This window comes from Sceloporus undulatus, chromosome 2 (assembly GCF_019175285.1).
Source record: "Sceloporus undulatus isolate JIND9_A2432 ecotype Alabama chromosome 2, SceUnd_v1.1, whole genome shotgun sequence".
Taxonomy (NCBI): Eukaryota; Metazoa; Chordata; class Lepidosauria; order Squamata; family Phrynosomatidae; genus Sceloporus; species Sceloporus undulatus.
Window position 1 is genome coordinate 207,103,871 of NC_056523.1, and position 24,504 is coordinate 207,128,374.

At 40.4% G+C, this 24,504-nt stretch overlaps 1 protein-coding gene across 4 annotated transcripts; it reads right to left on the reverse strand.

The window, feature by feature from the left end:
- Nucleotides 1-1,374: 1,374 nt before the first annotated feature.
- LOC121923510 (maestro heat-like repeat-containing protein family member 7) lies at nucleotides 1,375-24,504 on the reverse strand. Of its 4 annotated transcripts, none has more exons than XM_042453990.1 (13): nucleotides 24,433-24,504; nucleotides 17,933-18,378; nucleotides 16,975-17,099; nucleotides 15,419-15,553; nucleotides 14,520-14,599; nucleotides 13,336-13,441; nucleotides 12,052-12,147; nucleotides 9,457-9,561; nucleotides 8,913-9,048; nucleotides 6,031-6,122; nucleotides 4,042-4,194; nucleotides 2,834-2,930; nucleotides 1,375-1,846 (listed from the first exon to the last, which is right to left on the reverse strand). In XM_042453990.1, exons 2-13 carry the CDS (start codon nucleotides 18,222-18,224, stop codon nucleotides 1,815-1,817), a joined length of 1,449 nt encoding a protein of 482 aa, XP_042309924.1. In that variant the 5' UTR covers nucleotides 18,225-18,378; nucleotides 24,433-24,504; the 3' UTR covers nucleotides 1,375-1,814. The 4 variants fall into 4 exon arrangements, with proteins under 4 accessions (XP_042309924.1, XP_042309923.1, XP_042309925.1 ...); XM_042453989.1 differs by lacking the exon at nucleotides 24,433-24,504 and adding an exon at nucleotides 20,831-20,860; XM_042453991.1 differs by lacking the exons at nucleotides 9,457-9,561; nucleotides 24,433-24,504 and adding an exon at nucleotides 20,831-20,860.

Genomic DNA, 24,504 nt, shown 5'->3' on the forward strand with positions numbered 1-24,504 from the left:
AATCAGAAACAACTTGAAGTTACACAACAACAATAATTATATAGAGAGGCAAATAAAGTGAATGCTCCTGGGGAAGCTTCTTTCCCAATTATATGTGTCTGTATGTGTCTGAAGTGTGTTGATTTGCATTAAGTGCCACAAACATAGGGTTGTTGTTGGATTCAGTCTATATATCAATTGGTCTAATTGAGTAGGCTTCCCCTTAGAAAATAAATCATTTATTCTATAATTCCCTTTCTCTTTCCACCTTTGAAATAGATTATATTTCTCTTCATGTTTGAAGAATTGGTTTTCTAAAAATGGACAAAGTAATGAAGAGAATGGGGCTAATAATGTCGTATATATAAACCAAATATGAAGCAACTCTCTGATAAATAGGTGGTCTAGTTTTTCACTTAGCTTTCATATTTTATCTTACAAAGACATTGCCCATGGTAACATTTGGTACTCTGTTTCTTTCAGTCTGTACCCAAGCATCTCAGTTCTTGTCCTTAACAAATTTCCCTAGTTGCACTAATTTTAAACTTAAATCACATTGGCATAACTCTGGAACTATATTAAAAAGTAAAAAATTAAATTAAAAAAACCTGAAAGGCATTCTAGTTATGGCACAGAGCAGGGAATTTGGTTTAAGGGGGAGTATGGAAGACAGTGTGATGGCAGAAACACCCCCAGTTGCAGTATTGCAGAGATGTGCAATAATAGTGGTTCTGAAACTGCTATGTTCCCTTTTTTAACTAAGACGATTGCAGCAAGAACAGGGGTCATGTGGTAATGTCTGGGATCTGGTGGCTTTAGAGTATTTAGGTGCTCTTATTTCCCTCAAAATGGCCCAGAAAAAAAGAAAATGATTTTTGAGCACAAAGGGTTCCGCTTATGGTACTGTAAGTAGCAATAAATGCAAAGGAATATTATTCACATGGAAAATCCAACCAATTGGAAACATTTCCCCCCCCAATTTCACATGCATTTTCTGAACGGCAATCCTTAGCTCCAGAATCGACGCATCTGGGAATAGAAAACAAGAGACAGTTTAACTCTTCAGGATCTGTGAACACTCTCTGATTTCAGCACATGTTGCCAAAGAATAGTTGCCTGTGTTATGTATGATGTGGCATCAAAATTAAACTTTGCTGAAAGGAAAGGAAAAAGGTACATACATCTCCATCATGAAAGAATTGTGATCACATAGCAGCTTCATTCAAAATCTTTTTTTCTTTTTTCAATTTTCCATTTTCACATGTGCATTTTCCTTTCCTTTCCTTTCCTTTTTTTTTTTTTTTTTGGTATTATGCTCTTATTTTCATTTAGCTCATTTTAGAAAGTAAAACAAGGTGGCTTACAACTCTTAAGAATATAAAAGCTGGCATAAAAATAGTTAATAGAAAACATGTACAATTTAACTGGATAAGGGAGAAATCACTGTACTCGTTTAATTGCATGTATATAAAAAGGATTTTGTGTCATGGTTCTGGCCCCTGGGATCACTGAATGGCTGTGTCAAATGAATGTGCCCCGTGGCAGCTTCCTTCCATTGGCACTGTACTTGTCACTTGCACTGTGTGGTGCTTCCAATTGTCTTTTATAGAGAGTGTTGCTCTGAAATCCAATACAAAACTGGTTCCAGGTAGATCATATCCAGTTCCCTTGGCTGTTACGGGTTCTTGGGGAGACAGCTGTGCCTTTCTGCTATAATGGATGGGAGGAAGACACATTTCCAGGAAAAAAGCCAGAGGCAAGGTGGAAACACACAGCTAAGCGTGGCCTCCTGTGGCCTTTGTTTTCCTGCCTGAAGTGATATTATCATGGGAGTTTTAGTTCTTTGTAGCCTGAAGTATCCCATCACCTGCACAGAACAGAAAAGTTGAGAAGGAAGATTTAATCATAGCAGCTAAATTACACTTGGGAACAGTTGCAGTAGATGCTAAAAGTAAAGGCTTGTTTTAGAATAACAAGAATTACAATGTTTGCCTATGGACTTTATCACACCAGCGTACTGTCCCGCCATAATTGTGCTAGCTTAAGAATGGAAGCATACAAATTTGGCATAATTTCTTAATATGCTTTTCCGTATGATAGCGCCTTGGCAATCCATGGTCGCATGGACTGTTTCCACATTGTCAAATGCTGCCTTCCTCAACTCCCCTGCAGTGCACATTCACACAACAGGTCAGTGCTTTGGCGGGTGGGTGAGGGACACACACAAGCAATCACAGCTGCCAACCACCTCCCAAAGCTGGCTGCTGTGTAAATGTATGTACAGCAGCTGGCTTTGGGAAGCTCTTGGCAGCTGTAATCACTGTGAGGGAAAGGGGGAAGAAGAGCAGAATCATGTGCATTCACACCACGTGCCTCCCTGAAGAGCAGAAATGCAGTAGAAAAGATCTGTTGTATAAAGACAATAGCTGTAAGAATGGGAGTCTATTGACAGGTTTTGCCCATCAATGAAAAGATGCATTACAGTTACAAATGGAATGCAAGGCAGCAGTCTAAAAAAGTTATTTAAAAAATGGATGCCCAAAACATGGGTCGACTTATTCATGGGTCAATGTACAGTGGACCCTTGGTATCCACTGGGGTTTGGTTCCAGGACCCCATGTGGATACCAAAATCCATGGATGCGCAAGACCCATAGTTAGATCATGTTCCTTGTATAAAACTGCAAAATGAAGGTTTGCTTTTTGGAATTTATATATTTTAAAAATATTTTCAAACCATGGATGCTTGAATAAAGAGGGCTGATTGTACTTCTTATTCCTCATTACTAATGTAAAAGATCAGCTGATGTTCTTTCCTTTAGCTAACACCTCTCCCTTGAGTCAGGCAGCATTACCTTTATTTGGAATGAGGCATTGCAAGGCTTCTGGCACTTCCCGGAGTGTCCGAAGTCTGAAGAGCTGCTTGTAGATCTTCTTTTCCACTTCTTCTGGCTGAATGGGGTTGGGGATGGGGAAGATAGAATCAAAACAAACTTTCAAACTACATGGGCCCTTTACATTCACTGGAGTTAGAGGCACAGGACTGAAAGTGAAAACACCACAAATAAAAAAACTAAAACTTTTTTTTAACCTGAGAGAACATCTCCCTAGATGAGAGATTCTCACAGAATCTCTAGGTGTGATTCTATGGTCAACTTCTGACAGAGTTGCCCTGGAAAACCTAGAGATTCCTAGAGAGAATATATTAATCAAATGCACAAATAATCAAATCTGCAAAAGTCCGCTATAACTGCCCTGGCTGCATCCTGTGGCATCATGGGATTTGCAATTTAGGGAGAGGTATTTAGAATTTTCAGCCAGCTTTTGCCAGCACTATTTGTTTCCTCTCAGTCAGCCTGTGTAGGAAGATTACTGCATGAGGCACTAATGATCGAGTTGAAATGGAATTACTATCTATGATTCCTTTTTGCATGTCACCATCACTCATTTGTTGATGATCCATCATTATACCATTATTATTGCACAATTTTACATTAACGAGAGATGCCTTTCAATGTGAAATGGTGCAATAATAATGGTGTAACAACAGATCAGCGATGGATGAGTGACGGCGTCATGCAAAAAGAATAATAGGTTGTAATTCCACTTCAGTTCCATCATTAGTGCCTTGTCTGGTAATCGCCTATGTGTTAGGTCAACCAAGACATTGTTTGTGGTCATAAACCCTTGCAAATACATAATGCAAATCCCCCCAAAATTAAGAGATGAGATAGCTGCCACTCAATGAGTACCAGCTACAGAGTCTGCTCTGTCTCCCTTGTCCCAGGAAGGGAAACAGGTCAAGTTTCCTAATTATTTGGAAGCTGCCTCCCAGGAAGTGGGGATACATGGATTTTTGAACTAAAACTCATGGATCAGAATCCTCAAAAGCTTTTTGCTGTGAGGGAAGTGTGTTTTATATTCCTGAGACTGTCCCTTCCAAATCAGGACAGTTGGATAGGATGTTTCGAATTGTATATAGGACTTATATACAAGGCTACCATGCCCCTTTGCCAGCCCTCCCCCCCAACACCAACCCAGTGTGTCCATGTAAATAGCTCACCGTATCTCCCATTAAGTCTCCTGCCTTCCCCAGGAGGGAATATACTAGGAGAATCCCAGCCTCACTTTTCCTCCTCAGGGGATCATACATGGCCAGCAAAGAGGTCTGCAGAAAAGTTCTCTTCTGATCCTCTGTGAAGATCTTCCCAAACAACTACGAGAAATAGTTCTGTTACTTAACTAATGTGCAAGGAATATCATTCAGTACTGATTTTTAATTTAAAAGTTCTAGACTGGAAACTAGCAACAAAATGTCACTAATCCCTGACAACAGTGCCTTGTAGTACTGCTGGCGCTAGAGCTGGGATGGAGGCGTGGGGTGGTGGGGAATCAGAATAGTGGCAAAGGAAAAAGAAGCATGTCTTGTTCTCCCAGCATCCTGAAACCTCTCCCCACTCTTCTATGCCTTCTTAAAATTCTCAGATCCAGGGCTGCCTGCTACCTCCGAACCTGAGCATTTTATTGCTCTATGTTGTAAGGGAGGGAAGGAGATACTTCTGAAAAGTGAAGGTAAGGTGAAGTATCTCACATCTCACCACCTGAAACATCCCTGAATAACTCCCCATTTTTTAATAGAATGGTGTGCATCCTCCTAAATCTACACCCTATTTCCTCTACTACACAATATACAGTGGGACCTTGGTATCTGCTGGGGTTTGGTTCCAGAATCCCTCATGGATATCAAAATGCGTTTATGCTCAATTCCCGTTAAGTACAATGGGGTAGTTGTGCAATGAGGTGCAATTTTAGTTTTAAAGGGAAACAAAAATATGCAAGCATGAAAGTTAAACTTGTCAGAGTTCAGCTTTCATCAGCAGAACAGCAAAAATGTGGGTCAGACTATTTATTCTAAACCTGCTCTCCTAAAGAATAAAGACTTACTCCAAAAAACAACAAACATGCAGTTTGCAGTTTAAAAACAAATAATAATGACTTTAATAAATAAATACATCACAAACTAAACCCTATCCTGATGATTTGGGAATAGAGACGAAATCCCACTGTTCCAACACCACCATCTTTAATATAGCAGGAAGAAGAGAACAGTTAACCTTTCTCTGAGGTAACTGTTAGGAACTTATCGCTCACTTTTTTAAACCAGCTCCAGCCTCCCGACTTCTGACTTCTAAAAAGTGCTGGCAGATTGCAGCTGGGACCCAGCTTGGACCCTGGGCTGATGGCAGCTGGTGGTTCAGCAGTGATTTAGTGAGCAATAATCCATGCCTTCATCCCGCATCCTGGCTCCAGCCCGGGATGCTGAAGCTGGTTCAGAAAGGTCAGCAATAAGCTCCTTAACTCTGACTGAGACTGGAAGGAGACTGTTTAGAATCTCGAGAGAGAGTCTGTTAGGCAGTCTCCAAGAGTGAGTGACCCAAGTCATATGTTTTGATAGATTGGGATAGGTAGAGGGAAGTCTCTCTCTATCTAAGGAGGGAAAGGAGAATGCTATGCATGAATTTTCCAACAGTAGTGTCTCTTATATAAAATGGCAAAATCAAGGTTCACTTTTTGGTGTGTGTGTGTGTGTGTGTGTGTGTGTATTCAAACTGGGAATGGCAAAATCTATCAATAAAGGATATGGAGGGTCAACAGTATATGACAACCTGTTAAGGGCTCAAGCATGCCAACTCCCTTCTCTTAAATCCTCTTTCCTTCCAATCTCAATGCCCAAATCAAATCAAGCCCCAGCCTTCCATCTCAATTTCCTTTTTCCTTTCAGTTTGCATTTCTGCAGAGCCAAATACGTTTCTGGTGTTCCAGAACTCATGGCCTTGCTGGCTCCATTTTTTTCTGCCCAGTTGATAAGCATGGGACCAAAAGGTTGTAGACAAAGGGAAGATATTGCATTTTTCATTGCGTCTGGTGTCACAGACACTTTCCTGCTGCTAGCCCCTTCTAGGACAACCTAATCTTGCAGCAGGAAGGGTCATTGGCTGCAATCTTGCCATGCATCTGTCCTTGGTGGCACCACAGAAGGTTCTCTTCTTACCTCACCCACTGTGCGGGTGTCTTTATAATCCAGCATCTTCTTGTTTTCAGATGTCTGGCACCACAGTCCTCCTGTCTCTCTTATGGCCAGCCCTGACATGTAGATATCAGAAGCAAACTCAGTGATTTGTCTCCATATAACAGGTCTTTCTGACATAATGGGATGGGATTTGGGGATTATGTAAAATCAGGTTTTACACAGGGTCCTAAGAACTACCTCTATTAATTCCTTCCAAGAAGACTCACCTAATAATATCTCTGATGTCTACTTCAGGCTGCGGTGTGAAGAAAGACATGAGTAATGAAGAACTCATCTTGGTTCACAGGAAGATATTTCAAATGCTCTCTGGGACTATTACTGTATGTCATACTTTACTTATGACAGGGATGGGGAACCATGAATTTATCTATGACAGGGTGGGGAACCATAGTCTTAGAGTGGGTAGATCCCCTCCAAACAAAACTTCATGGACCAGGTAATGTTGGAGATGTGGCCCCATCCCCTTGGGTCATTGTACAAGATGCCCACGTGAGGAAGGTTGAAGAGGATAGAAGAGCTCTCAGCTGGCACTTGCAAGAGCAGTATGAGTCCCAGCCTTGGAATGGTGTCTGCAAATACTGCCTGAGAATGTACAGTGGGAATCTTCCTTGGAGCAGAAAGTGTGGAGACTTCTTTCCAACCCATCTGGTGCTGGGATGGGGAGGGGGCTCAGGGAGGAGCCCTGTGAGATGAGTATAGAGAAACTCTGCAGAGTTTTAAAATGGCAGAATTTAAAATTGCTCCCCCATGTCCACTAGAGGAAATTTAAATTTATTTTTTGCAGGAGTGTGTAGCAGGGGTGCAGTTCCCAAGGTCTTGTGAGAGACCAATGTACCTCCCTAACCCTGGATGGTTGCCTACCCCTCTTGTAAGGAATTCTAGACCATAGGCCAAGGTTGGAAACTGTGGTCCTCCAGATATTATTGAACCACACTTTCTCTCAGTTCTAGCCAGTTTAGGCAAAGGTAAATAATGTTGATATTAATGCTTCTCTCTTGATCCAGTCAGCTTTGTGGAAGTAGGCTGAAGATGGCAGGTGGTTATTTCTCAGTGAATTTCCAATACCCTTTGGCCTCAGGATCCACAAAAGCAAAAGAGAAACAAAAGAAGTTCTTTTGCACTTTAGAAAGGAATTTGGTTCAATGTTTCAGTGCTGAATTGGAAAATATAGGCAGTATTCCTAAACCTATCTCTCTCTTTCTCATAACACAGCCACAGATAGGAACTATTCCTATAGTGACTTAAAGTACAGAACATGAAAAAAAATCACTCTCCCATTGTTTATCAAAGGCATTGATAATTTCTTACTCAGAATTGAATCTTTAAATAAACAGTATCAATTTGATACTGATACCATGCTGATTACAGTGGATGTTACATCCCCATTCATTCACTCACTCATTCATTCAATTTATACTCTGCATTTCTCCTGGGATCCTTTTACACCAACATACCACACATACGTTTATAATTCAAACTTTACATGAATTCCTTAACACAACTGGTTCTAATGATCTTCCTTCAAAAATTATTATACCTTCAGCAAGGCTAGTTCTCATTTGCAGCAATTTCACTTTCAGTAGAGATCACTGCTTACAGCTATAAACATTTGCATGGCTCTTCTTATTCAAATCAGTTCATGGTATATAAATAAAACTTTTATTATTATTATTATTTATTATTATGGACAAACTAGAAAATAACATCCTTAAAGATGCAAGTGACAAATCTCCCTTATGGGCACCATACACTGATGACATCTTTATGGTCTGCACTAAGGGAAACCATTCTTAGAAAAGTTTATACAGTACTGTATAATTGGCTCTGTCCATCCAATCAAGTTTACAATTAACAAGAGAGCTGAACAGCCACATATCCCTGTCCTGTGTGTCTTTCACACGATTGAGAATCATAAACATACATATTTCAGAAACCACATATCTGAAGCCTTGATCAGGAAGCTGGAACATCCCTAACATTACAATACAGAACTTTCTCTATCACCATCCCTTCTCTGATTTATCACTGTTATTTAAGTGTCATCTCCTTCAAGCATTTTGGACAAAAAGAGAGCTTTTTCTGGATTTGCAGACCTAAGATGTTAACACATCTTCAACACAGAGGACAACACCATCATCACTGAAGGATGCTGAAAACAGAGCCTTCTAAATTGCCACTGGATGCTGTTCAGTTTATCTTCAGCGACTGAAAAAAATTGCAAAAGCTGAAATATGTTACTTATTTTATACTATTAAAGTTCTGATGGGTATATTGCCCTATCTTGAATGCATATGAGTGTGGAAGAAGGTTAAGATGTAAAGTCCCAAGAGCTTCAGATGTATCCTAAGCCATTTTTAAAACATCTGTAGAGAGATATTGTATAGAATAGAAAATAATTCCACCTTCGCACTCCCAGGGTGTTCGAGTTGGTATTGCAGTGGCTTGTTACCTTGAATGATGAGTCACAAATTATCACTCATTTTTTTCTGAATAAATCACAATCTAATTGATCAGTTTAGATTTGAATTTTATGCACTGACTTAAAAGTTTATTTTTTTTAAGTTCAATTTTTTATGTTCAATTTTTTAAAAAAAGGTTTTTTTTTTTAAAAAAAGCTCAACCACTGTATTGTACGTGGTTCAAAAATTAGAAATTGGACTTCTTCATCTTCAAATGTGATATTACTTTTGTAGGAAGTGAGAACATTCATCAAATATTTCTTAGGTAAGTGGGGCATAGAGAAGGTTAGGAACTACTGATTTAGGGAGATGGGACTGATGTTTATGAAGGTAATGTATGGCTGCCCTCAACCAGAGATTGGGTATCCATTCAAGATTACTCACCCATCTGATGAAGCAGCAACTGATACATGTACTTGATAGCCTCCCTGGCATAATAGCTCACATCGTCCACTGAATCTGAAATGTAGATTCCAAACTGGGCCACCTGACGTCCCAAGGCAGGGAGTTCACCAGACTTCTAATGCAAAAGAAAACAAACTAAGATTTACTCTTTGCCCTGGTTTTGTTGTCAGCTACTCTCTCTATATTCCAACTTATCTCTATAACACCAAATCCACAGCCAAGGCCATTAGAAGAAGCTCTGTGTTCTCTGAGAGGTGAATCAACTATGTGTAGGAAACTCTGTGAATTGGAGAAGGGATGGTGATAGAATGGATATATTTCAGGATGTTGGACTTTAGGACTGCATACTAAAAGCCAGCATGGTATAGTGGTTTGAGCCGGGAGAAGTAAATCACTTTAATAAGCAATGTGATAAGCTCAGAAGACTCCCTCCCAAAAGCAAGGAGAATGTTTAATGCCAATTTGGGCACTTATGCCTCCTACTCTGTGACTCCAAACATAACCCGTGGGTGAGCTTACTCACTTCAAAATCTGGTAGCCGAATAGCATGGCGAAGGAACAAAGTGCTGCATTTGATGGCCCTCGATCTCTCTTGGATATCATGTGAATGAATCCAGAAGCTGATGTGCTGTGGAAAAAAGAGAGGCTTGGCAGCACTGTCACATCTGTACAGGATCCCACACTACATAAAGTAACAGCCAAGATCTGCTGCTGGCTGTTGTGTCTATGCACAAAATTGTCTTCAGGGTTGGCCTTAAATATTTTGCTACCTGAGAAAAGGGAGACAAAGGTGCCTTTTGCCCCTGGTTGTTACGGGTCTGGAAACTTGATATCTGAAGGAACAACTCTTCCCATATATGCCTATTTGAGAATTGAAATCTGCTGGAGGAGCCTGCCTCTCTGTCCCACTTGGTGGAGCAATAGACTGTGTGAGAGCACGGGAGAGGACCTTGCCAACTGTGACAACCTGGTTGTGAAATGTCCTCCCCTTGAAGCATGCTTGAAGCATGTAGAGCAAGCCAGCATGGTGTAGTGGTTTGAGCATTGAACTATGACATGGGAAACCAGGGTTCGAATCCTGACTCGGCCATGTAAACCCACTGGGTGACCTTGGGGAAGTCACACTCCCTTAGCCTCAGGAGGAGGCAATGGCAAACCTTACCACCCCCCGCCCCATGATAGGTTTGCCTTGGGTCGCCATAAGGTGGAAATGACTTGAAATCACACAACAACAAATGTGTGTGTGTGGGGGGGGGGGGTCTGTCTGTTTTTATAAACTTATACCACACCTTTCTTCCAAAATGGGATCCAAGGTGGCTTATAATAATTTTAAAAAACGATCCAACTAAACTACAAAAGTTAAAAAAGAATTAAACATCAACATTATTAACAACACGATTAAAAACAGCTAAATGCTAAAAACACTTAAAATATATTTAAAACACAGTTTCAATAAAAGATTTATACACATACATATACATATATATATACACACAGCACACCACAGTTGCCAATAGTGGTCTCATTTTAATGACAAGAAAAAAGGTGTCTTTTCCAAAAGCATGGCACCTAAGGAATTTACCCAAGACGTATACATATATGATTTTATATTGTTTGAACTTTAGCTTTTAAAGTATGCAAACTTTAGATATGCTTTAAGGATGCTGAATTTATTTTTATTGTTTTAAAATTATGTCTTAAATTGCTGCCCTGATTTTATTATAAGCAGCTCAGGGATCTTAACAGCGTGAGTGTGGAGTAGAAATAATGTAAACAATAAATAAATGTCCTGATCTTGAAAAATACAAAATAGGTGCTGCCTAACTGAAGCTCATGAGATGATACATCTATCTAGTTGCAATATGCTCTTATCCCAAAGGATGCCTAAATATCAAGTATGCCTATGGCTCAAGCCAGATATTACATTAAATATGTAGCAAGTAACTGTAGGAAGACCTTTTCTTTTAACTCATAAATCTCTGCATGGGTAAACCCCATTAAGGATGTATACACACTGCAGAAATAAAGCAGTTTGACGGACATGGCTCCAAGTTGTGGAATCCCGGGATTTGTAGTTTGGTGAGCTTTTCAGTCTGGCGTGGCAGAGCTCTGGTGCCTGACTAAACTACAAATCCCAGGATTCTGTGAGTCATGAGAGTTACAGTGGCATCAAACTACTTTATTTCAGCAATGTGGGTACACTACAGATTGAGCCCACTACTATTGGTGGCAAGTGGATCTGCAGTGATGTGGCAGTGAATCCCCGATGGATTTTGCCACAGCTGAGTTGGACCAGTGGTGGCTGGTGGTTCCCATGTCAGTGGGGGCAGTCCAGGCTTTACAGGAATTCTCCAAAGTTCTGAAACTAATTAGCAATAAGTGTCAGCACGCTAGAAATCTCCTGTAAAGTTTAAAATTTGGAGGGGATTCACTACCCAACTGACATGGGCTAGGAATGACCATCCAGCAGTGATTTGAATGGGAGATCTACTGGTGCTGAACCAGGGCAAAGTTCCTACTCAACATAGAGCAGATGCTGGAGAAGCAGCTAATAAAATACATTAGGAATGTCCCTGCAATGGTGGAACCAATGTCTGCCCGTCACAGCCAGGGTTGTTGTTTTTGTTGTTGCTGCTGTGCCTTCAAGTCGTTTCTGACTTAGGGTGACACCAAGGCAAACCTATCATGGGTTTTCTAGGCAAGATTTGATCAGAGAGGATTTGCCTTTGCCTTCCTCTCAGGCTGAGAGAGTGTAACTTGCCCAACATCACCCAATTGATTTCCATGGCCATGCAAGGATCACTATACCACATAGATGGTGGGGAAGTTTAATTCTTTCACCCTAGCCAAATTTTTAAACCTACAATTGGGATTTTAAAAAAGAAAACATGTTGTGTATGTGGAGAAGGTTCAGGCTAACCTTTTCTTTACGTGTTTGCGGCATGGATCAGGGCTCCTTATGCATACTTATGAGTAAAAGAAAAGGTTATGCAATAGTACGCAGTACCTTTAACAAAACATCTAAATTAACCCTAAGAAGGTAATGACTATATCATTTCCCTGCCAGACTCTCCCTGGTACTAACCACAAGGCAAATTCTCCTCTTGAACTCCCTTACCTCTAATATAAACAGGAGATGGCTTGTGGTTGGAACCTCAGACAGCAACCCTTTCAGCATAGTTTCCATTGTGTCAGAGGATGATTTGTAGAGAGCCTGAAAGGAAAGAGAGCTGTGGAAGAATCGGTATAGAAATAATTCTCTTGCCTACAGTTTCATTACAAAGGGCAAATGGTGTCGTTTATCACATGGGGAAAATTGGGGTTTTAAACAGGGGACAGTCACGCAATTGTGGTGTTTCCGAGGACAGTTGCACAATTGTGATGAAGATTTTCACACAACTTTGAAATCAGAGAGGACTTATCCCGGGAGGCATGCTCCAGCAAAAAATCGTTCTCAGGGAAATCCCGTGAATGATTTGTTCCTGGAGCATTCCTGGTTCTTCCCGGGATAAATTCCAAGCGCAATGTGTGTGAAAATCTTTGCTGCAATCATGCAACTGTCCCTGGAAAATGTCTGTTTAAACCCCCAATTTTCCCTGTGTGATAAAGTCCAATAGAGAGGAATAAATTTATTACGGCATGAGCTACTGAGGAGTAAGTTCCATTTCCGTTCTTGATTATGTACTCATTTTAGTTATAGCCCTGTCTTTAGAAAACAAACAAACCACACACTCAGGGTGTCCACTGATAATAACATCTTGGGTTTTTTGCACAATAGCATCATGACTAATCATTCTTTTTAAAATTCAGAGAGGACAAAATGTGCCCTTTGGACCATTCAGACCATCTCAGCAAACAATTTCCTGGTTTAAAAGAAACTGTGGAAGAGCTGTTGTGCAAACACAAGAAATCACTTCAAACAGCAGCTGAAAAGAATAGAACCAATGGACAGAGAAGTGACAGGAACCAGTAAAACTCAAGGATGTATATTGCAAGAACTCATGCTTTTTTAAACTAGTCTGGAAGTGTACACATCAGTTTGGCACGACTGCTGAATTTTAGTGGGCATGGCTCTGTTGGAGATTACATTGTGATAAGATCCACAAGGCTTAGCCCCTGGACCTTCCAAAATTGCTCCCACCCCTCTCAGAGGAGCTAAGGGAAATCATGTTGTTCAGCATGTCCAAGAAGGATCCTTCTACTGGAAGTAGTTTCATGGATTCAAGAAAACCTCTTCCTCATTTCTTTATGTCTTTCCTGGGATACATGTAGATATTTTCTGTCCCACAGCAGCCTCAGGAATAGATTGTTACTTAGCAATATGGACTAAAGATGGGATCAAGGTTCATAAAACCAGAGCACCATGACTGTTCCAGTATTGAGATATCTGATCAGAATTTACCTGACTGTGAGAATCCCCTTGGTCTGTTTGCATGCTGAAGACACCGTGAAAAGCCAGCCGCAAGATGCATGTTTCCTGCTCACGTTCAAAAGGAGGCTTGATTTTGCTGATAGGACCAAGGAAAAGGAATCATTTATGCAGAGCTTGAGAGGAGCTGTCATTCAGATATTTTTGGAGGCTGATATACATGACGCAAAAACACACTGCTTTCCTGCATTTGATTGGGAGGCTTGCATTTGCAAACTCCCTCGATTGATTATATTCCTCAAGATATCCCTAAGCAATATCAGGAATCCGAGGTGAAGAGAAGCCTCAAGGATTATTCCAAAACTTTCATAGTTACACAATGAATCGTGTGTGTGTGTGTGTATGTGTGTCTGTGAAGGCAGAAAATGAATTTGCTAAAAGTGATTAGCATAAAAAGGTGCAGCCTAAAAAAATGAACTGAATGTTAGTTAGTCTCAAACGTGATGGTATTTGCTAAGACAGCAAAGTAAAAAGAGCAAGGTATAATGATAAAAAGTGTTGCAAGGCCAGAGGGATGCTTCTTGGAAGAGGAAGCAAAAAGAATTGGAGGAATTTTAACATGGAAGGAGCATGTTTATTGACTTGTCTCTCACAAGTACAGAACTGTGCATAATATATAGTTTGGATACAGAAATGTGACTGGTGGGTTTGTTCCTTCAACACTGAGGCTGGGGGCTGGTATGTGCTATTGAACAATTCCCAGATCAGCCTTCTTGACCTGCCTCCCCCTGCTACTACTATTACTGTTGCTGTTATTTCTACTGCTCCTAAGACTGATATTGACATTGGTACCGATATCACCATCCCTGTCCCCTCTCTCCTATAGGATAACCCCTCCTGTACAATTCACCCACAAGTATTTTATTTTATTTTCTATTATGCTTGTATTGGCATGTTTTATACTTTTGGCTGTTTAATCCTATTTTATGGCTTGTATTTATGCTTTTACAATTGGGGGGCAGGGCAGGGTTTTGGGGATTTGTCTTTTTAATTGTAATTTTTAAATGTAAGTTGTTTCATTTTACTGTTGTGATCCGCTTTGATTCCCTGTGAAAAAGTAGAAAATAAATAAATAAATAAATAAATAAATAGGGCCTCCCTCAAGATGGTTGCATTGAGGAACAACACTGTTAACATGTCCTAGGCAGACCTGGTACCTGAGATTGTAGACAGCCAACATAGAGCAGGACAGAGTGAAAGATGGCACAGAGTAGCTGGGCAGTGTCTCCATAATCATCTGAGAGAGAAAAAGAGGTATAGTAACAAAGATGAGAAGTGACACTCCATCAGACTCCAAGTTGCCAAGTAAATAAACAAAGCTTCTGTCTTTTTGTCAGCTCCACCACTGAAACAGTTACTTCTTTTGCTTATTTATGTTCATCTATTCATCTATGTACATCTATGCATAAAGCTCCTTAGTTAAATACAGTGGACCCTCCACATTTGTTAGGGTTAGGGGCACATGACTCCCATGAAAATGGAAAAACTGCAAATAAAACCTACTATTTATTTTTTTACCTGCGAGAACACTTCTTTAGCAATCTCTAGGGTCCTCCAGGGCAATTCCGTGTTCAAGATCTGCCAGACGTTGACCATAAAATTGCCCTGGAGGACCTACATATGCCTAGAGAAGTACTGTATTATTTCTAGCAATCATTAGGTCTGCCAGCATGACTTTTGGCAGAAATTGACAATAGAGTCACATTGGAGGACCTAGAGATTTCTAGAGAGGACATAGTGATCAAATCTGTGAATAATCAAATCTGCAAAAGTCAAATACACAAATGTGGAGGGCCAACTGTAGATTTAATTAATTAAATTAATTTCATGTACTAAGTCTCCTCTCTGATGGAGTTGTTTATCCTATCCTAAATGTGGTTGCACATTTACCGTCTCTTCCAAACCCTACCTCCTCTGGTGTTCCTTCATCCCTCTGGTGTCCCTGCTACTTCCCCTAGTGTCTGTTCTTTGTTCCTCAACATTGAAATCCGACTCTGCATCCACCCTTCAGGAGCCTTCCCTCTTCCTCAGCTTCCTGGGGTTTCATCTTACTTACCAGTAGCACTTCTGCCAATTCTGCTTTTGTGTATGGGAGATCCAGTTTGTCTTGACCACTCTTCAGGGCAGCTAGGCACGTTGTGGAGATGGCACGGAGGAAGCTAATGTTTTCCTCATTATTATCTGTGAATGTCTAAAAAATTATCATTATTATTATCAGAAATAGTGTATTTTCTTTTGTCTCACATGTGCCAAGAGAAGTATACCAAAACAGCAGATAATAACAAATAAGACAGTTCTGTTATAGGCTTCCAATGTAAAAGTCACAGAACAAATGGGAGAAAAGACACAGACGGATAGTGGTGGCAGTGATAATTCCTGGATTTGACATCAGCTTTCCTGTGTCTTGAAATCTTCTGTGAGGCCCTTCTCTCTGTCCCACCATCTTCTCGGGTTCATCTGGTGGGAACATCAGAGAAGGCCTTCCTGGTGGCTGCTCCCAGGTTCTGGAACTCCCTTTCCAGAAGGGTTAGTTTGAGACCCTCCTTGCTGTATTTCCATAGGCAGGTGAAGACCGCTTTGGTTTAAGCAGGCCTTTGAAAACTGATTGCTGAATGGGAACAGGCCTTGTTATATGTGTTATATTGCATATTTTTTTTCTTTTTAATGGCTATGTTTTTAATTAGTTTTAATTTTCTTGATTGTTTAATTACATTTTTAACTTTTGCATGAGCTAAAATTTTAGCTATGTTTTAATTGTTCTAAGCTGGCTTGAGCCCTGGCCAAGGAGAAAGGTGGATGATAAGTAAAAATGATGATGACGATGATGATGAAAAGTTGACCCAACCCTGGTGCTTCCAATTAAGCTGTTTCAAAAGGTGGACACATATGTCCACTTTTAATTGAAGCTGAGCTATTTTTTTGAATTTTCCATTTTATTGGTCTAATAGTTGCTGGTCTGTTTATGCTGCTTTGTTGCTTATTTTGGTGTGTTGCTTATTTTGCTCCTATTGGTATAACAGGTCAGATCCAGAGTTTTTGCAAGTGGAACTTTGGTACATTCGAGGTAGAGGGAGATAATTTTGATTCATAATTTTTGATTAATAATTTCAACTTTTCTATACCCCTTTGTAAATCAAATAAAACAGAACCAACCAATAACCCCCCCCCACACACACACACACACTGTAAATGGTTCTAGTGCTTAGGAACAGTGTGGAACACTGCATGGAGGAGTGAGAAGGAAAAAATGGCACAAATCATCCCCACTTTCTTTCAGCCGGAGTCTCCACTGAATCCCATTCCCTTTTGCTAACAGAGGGAGTCATTGCATTTGTCAGACAACCCCAACTCACTAATGTGTGTGCATGCACACACGCTCACACACATAATGTATACTTCTATGAGAAGGACTTACCTTCAAGTCAGTATAAACATATTTTAAATAACTTTTTCTTCCTTATCCCTGAAATGCATCTCAAACATCTTTCAAATAGTGGGTACCCTGGAGCTCCAAGGCGCAAACAAGAGTTGATGACTATCGACTTGTGCTTGGATTTTGCAAATACAATAACTTCACTTCAAGAGCAATGAAAAGGAAGGGGATGCGTTTACCTTTTCTTCATTGTGAGCACACTCCATGACACTGATGATGATTTCCACATCCAGTAAGCTGGCACCATCTGACTGCATTGAATGGAATGAACGGATTGTGGATTCCAGGGTGTCGTCTATTGAAACTAAGAGAGAAGCAGGGTGAAGAAAGAAACCACATAATATAAAAGAACTGAGTAGGATGGAGTATGGATGTTGTGAATATTGTAAAGCAATGTTGTATTGTTGTAATGTAGATATTGTAAAATATGGGTCATGATGGGATATATGTTGGTGGTAGGGTAGTATGAATGTATTTTATGTTAGGTTATGATATTTTTAATTGTAGTAATTTAATAAAAAAGAAAAGAAATTAAGAGAGAAGCAGAGTGGGGTAGGGACATGGAAGTAGGAAGAAATTCAAAAGAAGGCCATCAGGTCATTTTGGAAGCTTTCTCAAAACAGACAACCTGAGCTGCATCCTTAAAAATGTAAGAAGAGCACCTCTTGATCAGACCAACAGGTTTAGTGTAGAGTTGAATCCAGTCTAGCTCTCAAATAGTCTGCATCCATGCTGCAGAAATAATTAAGGCTGACACCACTTTAACTGCCATGGCTCAATGCTATGGAATTCTGTGCTTTGTAGTTTGTTGTGCCACCATAGCTCTCTGACCGAGAAGGCTAAATGTAAAAACAAACAAACAAACAAACAAAAACAACACCCTACAATTCCCAGAATTCCATAGCATTGAACCATGGCAGTTAAAGTAAATTTATCTATTTTAGTGATTCTTGAATAACAAGTCATAAAAAGTTGTTTATAACTACAGTGGCAACCAAGTTCTTCAAGACCTGTAACTCTAACTGTATCCAATTACTTTTCAGAAGTCACTTCCCCAACTCTGAAGCTACCCAACTGGCCAGGTGCTCCATCCCATCCAGGAAATTCCCTTGGATCCCCAGCCAGGTGTCTCCTTACTTGCAGTTTCAGATCCCATGGTGTTTTCTGTGGTGATGCTAATAGCTGCAGAGGGGCGAGCCATCTTGTTATGGGTCTCCAGCCTGTCCAGTTTTGAGCACAATTCGGGTTTTTGTTTCTCCTTCTCCTTAGGTTTAGCACCCTGGGGGTTGATTTTGCAGTTTTTGCAGCAGTCCCAGAGTGTCCGTGTATTTTCGCCATCGCCTGTAGAAATGTCCTTATTTGCTCGGCAGAACTGAAAACTCCAAAGCCTGGAAAGCACCTTCCCCTGGGCCTTTGCTTCAGGGTCCATTGTCTGCTTTCTGCAGTTGTTTGTTTGTTGCCCACAGCTGAGAAAGGAAGCTGAAGAAATGGCAGCAGGTCCTTCAAGTCTACTGCTGTTTCCCTCTTCCGGGAGCCCAACACTAGCATCCCTGTTTTAAATGAGGACCCGGAGCCTTTCCAGCCTGCAAGAGATTATAAGAAATTGGTTTTTGAAATCTCTTTTTATTCTGTATAGCTAAATTGAGTTTTGGCTTCCTTACCCAGGCAATTAAAAAAAAAGCTTGCACTGGGGGACTGAAATTAAAATGAAAATTTTAAGGTATTACAGAGTATTGAAAATGTCCCATATCCACAGGAGTGTTTATGGGTACCAAATCTAAAGTATTCTACAATATCCGAATACTTAGAAAAAAGCATCTATTTGCTTTGAATAGCTGCCAGTCTTCTTTTTTTTTTTTTCAATTAAAAATCGCAGCCAATACTGTTTTCATGTGCTTAAAATACTACTATTTTTGTCTGTAAAAACAGCCAATAACTCCGCATGGCAACTGCGTAAAACCCAGGAACATTGTAGTGACCAGGTAATAAAATGACTGTCTTGTACATCTAGTTCTACATGAATTCTGCAACAAAAGGTGAATGGGTCATTGAAATGTCCCGTTTGAATGCACATAAATCCACACTTATAAGATAGTGGAGGAACATGTACTGTACTCTGAAATGTAGGCCACTTAGTTCAGTGGAATTTACTCTGTGAGTAAGTAAGGATTGTAGTTTAAGAACATCATCAAGATGACTCCAGCTCAGGCAAACACTTGCTTCATCTTATGATATTATATTATGTCTACTGAATTAAAGCATTTAGTCAAGAAAATACATTCCAAATAATCTTGGTTTTAATTTTGCTAGGAGGTTTTAATGCTGGAACCAATTCTGGTATTCCTTGGCAATTGCCCATCCAAGTACTAACCAGGGCTAACCTTGAATAACTTGATTAACTTGCAAGATCAGATGGGATCTGGTGCCTTTAGGGCATTCACATACTGTTTGGGTGCAGCTTTTTTTGCGGGGGGGGGGGGGGGGGACCCTGGAAACTGCAGTTGTGTCAAACTTTGACCATTCTGGTGCTGGCTTTGTAGCTGCAGGCTGCATGAAGAATAAAACAATAATTTTGCAACAATATGATTTTGAGTTAGTATCTGGGCTCAGCTTAAAATGCTGATACAGTATGCCTGTGCCAACTGTAGGCTTGCCATCCGCAGTTTGAGCGTCCCCAGCTTTTTCAATAGGTGTGTGTGTACACGTGGTAGTATGCACACATGGATGCACCCATTGAAAAGAAGAAGACTTAAGCTTTCATGTTTTTTTGTTATCTGCAGGGATCGGTGGGTCTGGAACAGATCCCCCATGGATAGCAAGCGACAGCTGTATTCCCTCAGACTGTTTTTTTAAAAATGTTGTAAGCTGTCCTGGGTCCCAGTCTTGGGAGAAGGGCAGGATAGAAATAAATATAATAATAATAATGATAATGATAATAATAATAATACTCCCTTGGAGACTCTAAACTAATCTTTCCCCCACTTGATGTCCCCCAGATATTTTGGACTATACTGTACTTCCAATCTGAGGATTCTGAGAATTGGAAGTTCTGGAGGACATCAAATCAAGGAAAGCCATTCTAAACAGTCTATGGAGACCTCAAGGAAAAGGTGTGGAACACGGCACCCTCCAAATACTATTGAACTGGAGTTTCTATTCTCTCTCATACTAGGCTATGCTGGGAATTGCAGCCCAACAACATCTTGAGGGTCACATGTTTTCCACTCTGTTAGAATATGAGCTTGCCCATGTGCTAAGATCATCCTCAAAGGCCTTGCTTTGCATTCTCTCAGTGAAATCTGCTGTATAGATGGTGACGGGTAGTACACCATTCAGTTGTTTAACTGAAACAGCTAAAACAGTTCTGATTTCTAAAGAGAACCTTTTGGGAAGAATGCTTCTAATTCAAGGTAGGAGATGTCTCAGAGACCTGGTTTTAAATATCACAGATAATTATAGAACTAACATGCAGAGGCCACTGAGAAAGCCCACTTACATCTCCAAAATATAATCTTTCTCTTTCTCCTAACCAAAGAAGAGCTGTCAAAACCCTAGTCAAGGACAGAAAAGAAAAACTTCATAGCAGCAGTCCAGGTTCGGAGAAAATGTTATCTGCTATCTTCTGCTATCATCTCACACCTGATCTGATGTGATTCCAAAGTACATACCTTCCAATGAAATAATGAACCCAACCACATTTTGTATGAGCATTAGAATCAGTGGGTCTAGTTATATCTAGATTCTCTAGTTTTTTTCCCTCGCTCCCTCTGTCTTACCATTTCCACCTCACTCCTCCCACTCCCAGTTCTTTTCTAGGGATAGAAATAGGAAAAAGATTTTTAAGTTTAGGACCAGTTGGTGTGCTACGCCTTTCCGTCCATACATTTTATGGCATCTCCCAGACTTGCCTCTGATGTCATATGGCAAAGTTGTGTCCTGTACTATGAGCACACAATACTACTTTGCTCAAATAGATAGCAATTATTATGGGAAATGCCAGAAAAAAATGAGAGAAAGAGCTCTATAAATACCCACTCTTACAGAAGACCTCTGGCTATCTTACAGGTCTGCCAGGAGAGGGAGATGTCACAATGGAGGACCTGTCACAGTTACCTTAGCAACTCTGCATTATTCCCCTTCATTTTGCTTTATGTGACATCTGTCAATTTGCCCTGCCCGTGTTTGCTTTCAATTCAGGCTCAGTTTGCAGATATACCACCCAGACATAATACGTCCAAACAACTGACCCTTTCATTTCCTTTTGCAAAAAATTAAGTGCCCTTCCATTCCAACCATTCTTTCCTCTAAAAATGCTTCTTTCAGAAGTCAACTTTGCAGTTTAGTTTTTTCTGTGTGTTTGTGTTTATAACATTTAGTGCCAACCAAAGGCTCCAGGCCACAGTTCACCTTCATGGATGAACTTCATTATTTATTTTTGATTAAAGATTAGCCACTACAAAATGAAAAATAAAAATGAGGAGAAATACCCCAAGGATATCTTTCAGACTAAAACCAGACTAGTAGGGCAATCTTTAAACATGTCTCCTTAGAATGACGAGCCTCTGATTCAATGGTGTTTGCTAAGTGTATACAGGTCTTATACACTTGTGTACAATAAAAGCAGGGCTGGGAATCCTGTGGCCCTCCAGATGTTGTGAAACTGCAGTTCCTTGTATTCATCACTGGCTATGGGAGCTAAGGCTGCTGGGAGTTGTAGTTCAACAACATCTGGAAGTTTACATTATTCCTACCTTTGAATTAGAGAGATGAAAACCACTCCCTATTGAATAGCAACAGTATGCTGCAGTTTTACTGATGTTATTCCAGAAACATTTTCATATCTTTATCTTTTTAAATTGCATTTTGTTTGTTTTTTATTGTATAATATTTTGTACTGTAATAGTTTAATTCTTTTTTAATGCTCACTTTTTATGTTTTTAATTGTATTGTTCTTTTAAATTGTGAGCTGCTTTGAGTCCCAATTTTGGAGGGAAAAGTGGGATGATGATGATGATGGTGGTGGTGATGAGTCTGTGTATACAATTTCCCAAACAAGTACTAACCAGGGCTGACCCTGCTTAGCTTCCAAAATCAGAAGGAATCTGACACCTATCAGGTATCCAGGCCATTTTTATACTGACTAAATGATTCAATATTTTGGGAGTTTTCCAGCATTTTAAACTTTTATTACATTCTGCCACATCATTTCTATCCTCTTAGTCCACACCCAGGGAGCACTTTCAGCAAAGCACTGAAGGACAATGTTTTTTTGGTTAATGAAATCCTTTGGTAATGTCCAAACCAGCAAAATAACCAAATCATTACTCTGTCATTGTAAACAAACAACTTCTGCACAAACAACCACATTTGTTCACAGGAGGGGTAGGACATGGGAACCCTTCTGAGGGTTGTTGGCTGGCAACACTGGCTGGAACCACACTGCAGAAATAATCCGGCTTGACACTGCTTTAACTTCCCTGGGTCCATACTATGGAATTCTGGGAACTGTAGTTTGTTGTGGCCCCAGAGCAGAGTCAAACTGGATTATTTCTGCAGTGTGGATCCAGTCATCCTTATCCAGCACAACTGAAAATGGTTGCCAAGGCCAGCTATAAGTCTCCATTGCAGTTCTGTGTTACAATATCATATATTTTTGACTTCTCTCTTTCCTTGCCTTGCCTTCCTGCCACTAGGAGCGGGCCCCAGTTCTCCCAAGGACTGTTGCTTTGACGTTTGGGCCAAAGGACCTTTTCAAATTAAGAGCATAACTTCTTACTATTGGACTGATTCGGATTTCAACCTGGAGGTTGTTGTGGAAGTATCAAAAATGCATCCTTTCCCAATGATTCATCTCCTTTAATATTTAGCTATGGCATGTCTGCACGGGTCTAACTTGGAGACAGCCACAGCGGATACTCTGTCCTCCATTCATGACATGACAATTTGGTGAAGCCACCTAGAGTTCATGCAGCTGTCCATCTTCAGACGTTGCCCACCCTGACAGATGCAGAAATATCAAACCAAGGCCCTCTCTTCTCTTCTGCCTCAGGTTTGTTATGAATAATGGCAAGCAGATCTGTGTGAAAACAGCTGTGACTTGGATGCAAAGGGCGATGTCCATTTTGCAAAAAAAGAAGGAGAATTGCGGAGAAACAGGTCACCCTCACTCAGATATGGGATTTCTAATGGTGAAAAACAATGGAAGCTGTAGTTCAACAATATCTGGATGACTAAGTGCATGCTAGCCTTGCATTATAGGTTGAGCCCATGCATGACCATCAATCAGCCTAGTATATTTTTGCAGGTATGATTCCAAATAAAGGCATATGTTTACAGCTTTCTAGCATATGGAGCTTATCACTTGGGCAAATAAGCCACTTTACCTCTTCCGGCTTCAGTTCTGAATCTGGGATGCCCCTGGATGTTATCATAACTAAATTGCCACCAATCTAGCTGTGATGCTGCCACCTGGATGCATCCCAGGTCAAAGCCTCACTCAGCCAGCCATTTCTTGAAGTCAGAAGCTCCCTGGCTTTGAAAAAGCGCGGGCTGAGCGAGGCTTTGACCTGAGATGCATCCAAGTGGCAGCATCACAGCTAGATCGGTGGCAATTTAGTTATGATAACATCCAGGGACATCCTGGATCCAAAATTGAAGCTGGAAGAGGTAAAGTGGCTTATTTGCCTAAGTTATAAGCTTCATATGTCTAAGAAAATTACTATGAACTTTCTTTCTGGGTTTAAGACATTTTAAGTGGTCTCCAAACTATGCTCTTTAAAGGATTTTGGACTTCAGCTCCCAGAATCCCAGATTATTGGCCAAAATGGCTGAGATTCCTGGGAGCTGAAGTCCAAAATCTCTTAAAGGGCACAGTTTGGGGACCACTTGTGTTGTGGACTCTGAAGCAAGCAACACTACATTAAACAAGGCGTGCTCTTTGATTAGTGTGTATGAATTTACAGCTTTACAGTTTACATATACAGGACAGAACTGCACAAGTATGTTATATATCCTGCAAAGATACATGCTGGTTTTTGTGGATGCTGGAAATATATAGTGATGAATCAAGAGGTGGGAATGGAAACAATAATAAAACATTTTAAAAAGCAGCACGTTTCTGCATCTCATCATCTGTCCTCCCTCCCTTTTCCGTCACCTTGTTTTTTGTGGTGGAGTGTAGGGCAGCCACCAGCAAAATGGAACAGGGCTCCTGTACCTTTTAACAGTTGGACAGAAGAAAGTGTTCTATGTAATACAGGCTATACCTGCTGAAAAATACTTGCATCTGTGCAAGCATTAAAGGTACAGACTCCCTGTGCTTTTTGGTCACACTGGAGGAAACTGAGGTTTACTTCCTAAGAACAATTCTATTGTTACTTAAGTTTTAACTCACTCAACTCATTGTGACTGCATTATTACACAGTCTTTGACCCACTAAGCCACAGGTGCTTAAAAATGGCTTAGAGGAACAGCAAGCAGCAGCATTTAAATTATTCCCCCAACTCCCTGATCCCTCAGCCCCTTTTAAAATCCTATTTTTCAGGCCAAATCAGCCATTCCCCTATGTTAAAACAGCAGTTTTATTACAGTCCCTTCCAGGGCTGTGATTTGGATGGAAATCAAAAGATATAACTTACCGTACTGCTGGGGTGCAGGCACTGTGGACTCTTTCATACTTCATAGTTATAGAATGTTGATACTGCTTTGCC

Coding starts and splice junctions, on each gene's coding strand:
- LOC121923510 (XM_042453990.1), bottom strand. CDS start 18,224: ATGGACCCTGAAGCAAAGGCCCAGGGGAAGGTGCTTTCCAGGCTTTGG. Junction 12,148..13,335: donor AAGGGGATTCTCACAGTCAG/GTAAATTCTGAT, acceptor CTTTCCTTTCAG/GCTCTCTACAAATCATCCTC. Junction 1,847..2,833: donor ATGCCTCATTCCAAATAAAG/GTAATGCTGCCT, acceptor TGTTCTGTGCAG/GTGATGGGATACTTCAGGCT.